Source organism: Sceloporus occidentalis, unplaced genomic scaffold (assembly GCF_023333645.1).
Source record: "Sceloporus occidentalis isolate IW3139 unplaced genomic scaffold, rSceOcc1.0.p SCAF_2, whole genome shotgun sequence".
Lineage (NCBI taxonomy): Eukaryota > Metazoa > Chordata > Lepidosauria > Squamata > Phrynosomatidae > Sceloporus > Sceloporus occidentalis.
In genome coordinates this window covers 233687463-233691736 of record NW_028316982.1, presented here as the reverse complement: position 1 = coordinate 233691736, position 4274 = coordinate 233687463, and the positions used below count along the sequence as shown (strand labels likewise).

The following is a 4274-nucleotide window of genomic DNA, read 5'->3' as shown; positions in this document are numbered from 1 at the left end:
GAATATGATGATAAGAACATTAAAAAGTGAAATATAAAGCTGTTGATAAATACTGCCCAAGATTCCATAAACAGCTATAATAGCAAATATTGACTTCCTATAATAAATATATTTTTTAAAAAACCTATAGTAATGTATACTGCAAATATGAAACAATCATTGTTCAATCTGCTCTGCCTTAATGCATAATTAGATTCCAGTGAAATAGCATTGGTTCAAAAACTTTATTTCCTGTCAATAAACAGCACACATTATGAGCAACTTCCAATGAGCCGGTATGCTTCAGTTTAGCTGGTCACAGCTGTAGGTCTTCTGATTGTCATTTTTTCCTTTTTGGCCTTTCTTTCGTCCAGCTTTTTGACAACTTCCTTCACCCAGTCACGATCATGAGGCACACAGACCTTGACGCCCCTTCTGGTGATGAGTCTGCAGTGCAATAAAAGGCATATCACTTAAGATCATTTTCTTCTAATCAGATGACGTTTTTGGTTCCTATTTTGATGCTGAGATACAAAACATGTCAAAAACAGTACTGGCACCTGTCTGGGATGGTAGGTAATACTAATGTACCAGAAGCTATAACTTGATAATTATCAAGTGAAACATAAGATAAACACTGCAAACTAATATAAAATGCAGAACTGTCTGAAACCCACATCCCCATTATATATAATTGCTAGTGCACCTCGGTTTTAAGAATCTATACTGTGTTACTGGTCTACAATTCTGCACTAAGTGCTAGAAGAATTCATCCATGCATGGTCATCACATAATTATTGTGATATCACATGAGAGTCACGGGTAAATGACAGCAACTCAACACAGTCAGCTCTCCACATCTGCAGATTTGACTTTTGCAGATTTGATTATTCATAGATTTGGTTAATACATTCTGTCTAGGAATCTCTAGGTTCTCCAGTGCAATTCTGTTGTCAATATCCTCTGGAAGGCATACTGGAGGACTAGAGAGAGAGCTGTTATTTTTATGATCTGCCTGTAGGCTTCCCAAACGTACCTAAACAGCTTCAGTGAGAAATAAAATGCTGATCTAAATAGATATTCAGTCTGAACAACAGGAAACTGCTTTTGTGATGAAGAGGACTTCAGCAGTCCTGTATGTGGGTGGTTTGGGACCTATGATTCCCATAACGTGTAGCCATCACAGTGACATGGTTTAAACACAAAGCAACCAAATGAATACCCTCCAATATTTCACAGATGAAATCTACACATGTGGCCAAGCAACAACAGACTGTGGTCAAAATGGCAAAAGGAAGAACACACAAACTACAGGTGAGGCTAAAGCAGTTCATTTTTGCCTGAGCCTACTGGAAACAGTGAGTTTTCTCCTCTGCCTCTCCTCTTCTCTCTACTGAGTTAATTTATTTTGTTCATTTTGAATTCTGTTAGCAGCAACTACAGGTACAAAGGAAAAGGGAGAAAGTAGCAAGAGGAGAAAAAAACTGAGGCATTTTAAAATCAGTTGAAAAAGTGGGAAGACCAAGGATTAACCAAAAGTATCCCTGTCAAATCAGGAAGGTTGGGGAGTATGAAAATGATAGGGATATCATTTTGCAAAAGGAAATTGGGTGCTCTGTATCTTATGTACATATGTGATTGTGTATACATGAGCATATGAGGGCCTATACATGCTCTGTTGCTCCATTAATTTTAGCTGGTGAGTTGAAGTATTCATTTTTCCAGGCTTCTTGACTACCTTCTCATCGAAGATTAGATACTCACATTACAGCTTTTATTGGTCTAGTTTGTATTTCATAATCAGCAAGTCTTCTGATATGTATTACTGATGGATCCAAGTCTACACAGGAGCTCAATGCCATCGTCTGAGACCCCAAAGTTTCTAAAAGAGATATAACAAGTTGTTTGTTAAGAATGTAAGACTATAAGAATTGCTCTGCTGGATCAGAGTAAAGGCCTATTTACTTCATATTCTCTCCCCACAGTGGTCATCCAGATGCCTTTCAGAAACCTGCAACAACATTCTCCTGCTCATGTTCCCCTGCAACTGGATACAATCTATAGCCATCATGACTATTAGCCACTGATAGTCATTGATAGATTGTCTGATTCACCATTCAAGCTGTCCATGTTAGCAGCCATCACTGGATAACGAGGTAGTAAAACCTACAATTCAACTACGTGTGAAAACACCTAACATCTTTCCCTGCTAAATGGTTTTTATTGTTTAATTATGGCTTCAGTATATATACATCTACATGTGGTTCTCACTGCTGAAACCTATTTAGTTTACAGTGCCATAAATCACAATTGTTACTGATTTAAATTCAAGGAGAGATCCAGTTACATTTGATTGAAAGTGTATTACAGCTAAACGGGACATGACATTTCCCAGGCTTCACAACTGCTAGTTCTCATAATGTACCTGGGGGATTATGGGTGCACAATTCTAGTTGTAAGGGAAGAGCCAACATGTTTACTCAACTACATATGTATTCTGTTCCTCCATCTCTCTCTCTCTCAATCTCTCTCCCTCCCTCCCTCCCCCCCCCCCCTCTGTGCCTTCACCCATCCATTTATGGTGATCCCATGAATTTCATAGAGTTTCTTTATGCAAGAAATATTCAGAAGTGGTTTGCCATTTTCTTTTTAAAAAAATATATTCTGCAGCATCTGGTATTCCCATCCAAGTGCTAACCAGGACTGACCTCAAACAAAATCTCATGCCTTCACTGTATTTGGGACTCTGTTCTTTCACAGTGTGGAAAAGATCCACTCTTGATACCCACAAGTAGGGCCTTCAGAGAGCTGACAATGTACAGTAGCTCATCAATTTGTACAGGTAATGGGGCAATTTTAAATTCCTTGTTGATCTTGCCTACCTTGCTTCTGTCTCTGCCCCTAACAGAGTCCTTTCACACTAAACAGTGATAGTATTATGATTTCATTTTAACTGCCATGGCAATGTCCTATGGAAGCATGGGATTTCGAATTTAGAGAGGGGTTTTATAATTTGAGTGTTTTGGCTCATGTGTTGGACTGTGACTCTTGAGATCAGGGATTGATTCCCTGCTCGTCCATGGAAACCCACTGGGTGACCCTGGGGGAGTCTTACACACTCAGCCCTAGAAAGCCCCATGATGGGGTCACCTTAGGCTTGCCATAAGTAGTAAATGGCTTTAAGGCACACAACAACAAGTTTAATTTTCACTCCTGGAGACCATTTGCATATTTCCAAACTGCAAACCCAGGATTCAATAGAATGCAGGCAGGACATTTGGAGTGGAATATAAGAACATCGGAAAACACATATTTCTAATGGTCTTAGGAAATAATTTTATGGTTAGAGGTTACCACAACATGAGGAACTGTATTAAAGTGTTGTGGCATTAGGAAGGTTGTGAACCACCATCTTAGGTTGATTTGTGCAGGGTCACCCAATGGGTTTCCATGGCTAAGCAGTTTGAACCCTGGTCTTCTACAGTCATAGTCATAGTCCAACACTCAAACCACTATACCTCTCTGGCTCTTCAATGACCACAACAGTTCAACAGGGCCATGCGCTGTGAACTACATTTCAGAGGAAGAAATTGGCAAAACTACCTCTGAGTAATCACTGTCTAAGAAAACCCTGTGAAATTCATGAGATCCCTTAAAGACACAGGTGACTTGAAGGCACACACACACACACACACACACACATCTTCTCAGGGATGCAAAAGATAGTAAGTCAGATTCTTTTTTCATCTTCCTCATTCTATTTGAGCATCATCCATGAAAGAAGGTTTTGTATCTTACATTAGCAATCACTAGAAGAAAGTTCAGACTACTGAAACCAGTTTTGTCACTGGCAAAAAGGATGGATTTAATATTAAACTAGGAAGAGCAGTTTGAATGCTGACACTGAACTGGAAGAAACAGCAACAACATACCTCTTACAATGTGCACATTGAAGTTCTCAAGGAAAACAATAGCCAGAATAGCTGCCACATAGAGTTTCATGGTTAATCCTGTCCTTGAGGTGTTTGGAGTCGAAGTGCCTCAAGGCTTCCTTCACCAAAGCTATATAGACCACAGGACACTTCCGGGCACTTTTAAGTAAGGGGTGTAATGGTAAATTGGGAGATGGAAAATCTGAGAAAAACCCACTAGGTTTGGAGGGGAGAGGTTTAAGGCAAAGAGGGGAGGGAAATCGCCCTGTTCTCTCCTAGCCCCTCACTGAAACCTTTTTCCTGCCACAAATGTGGTTATTACTTAAGCAATTCACAAGTCAGTTTTATTTTTGGCACAAAAGA

At 39.6% G+C, this 4274-nt stretch overlaps 1 protein-coding gene across 1 annotated transcript; it reads right to left on the bottom strand.

The window, feature by feature from the left end:
- Nucleotides 1–236: 236 nt before the first annotated feature.
- LOC149319823 (lymphotactin-like) lies at nt 237–3988 on the bottom strand. Its single transcript, XM_089508168.1, has 3 exons — nt 3912–3988; nt 1744–1861; nt 237–426 (listed from the first exon to the last, which is right to left on the bottom strand). The coding sequence occupies exons 1-3, from the start codon at nt 3979–3981 to the stop codon at nt 288–290; spliced, it is 327 nt and encodes a 108-aa protein (XP_089364294.1). The 5' UTR covers nt 3982–3988; the 3' UTR covers nt 237–287.
- Between the last annotated feature and the right edge of the window lie 286 nt (nt 3989–4274).

What these genes read in the sequence shown, in the direction of transcription:
- LOC149319823 (XM_089508168.1), bottom strand. Translation starts at nt 3,981, where the DNA reads ATGAAACTCTATGTGGCAGCTATTCTGGCTATTGTTTTCCTTGAGAAC. An exon ending in CAATGTGCACATTGTAAGAG is followed by an intron (nt 1,862 to 3,911) that starts GTATGTTGTTGC and finishes TATCTCTTTTAG; the next exon opens with AAACTTTGGGGTCTCAGACG. An exon ending in AGACCAATAAAAGCTGTAAT is followed by an intron (nt 427 to 1,743) that starts GTGAGTATCTAA and finishes ATTGCACTGCAG; the next exon opens with ACTCATCACCAGAAGGGGCG.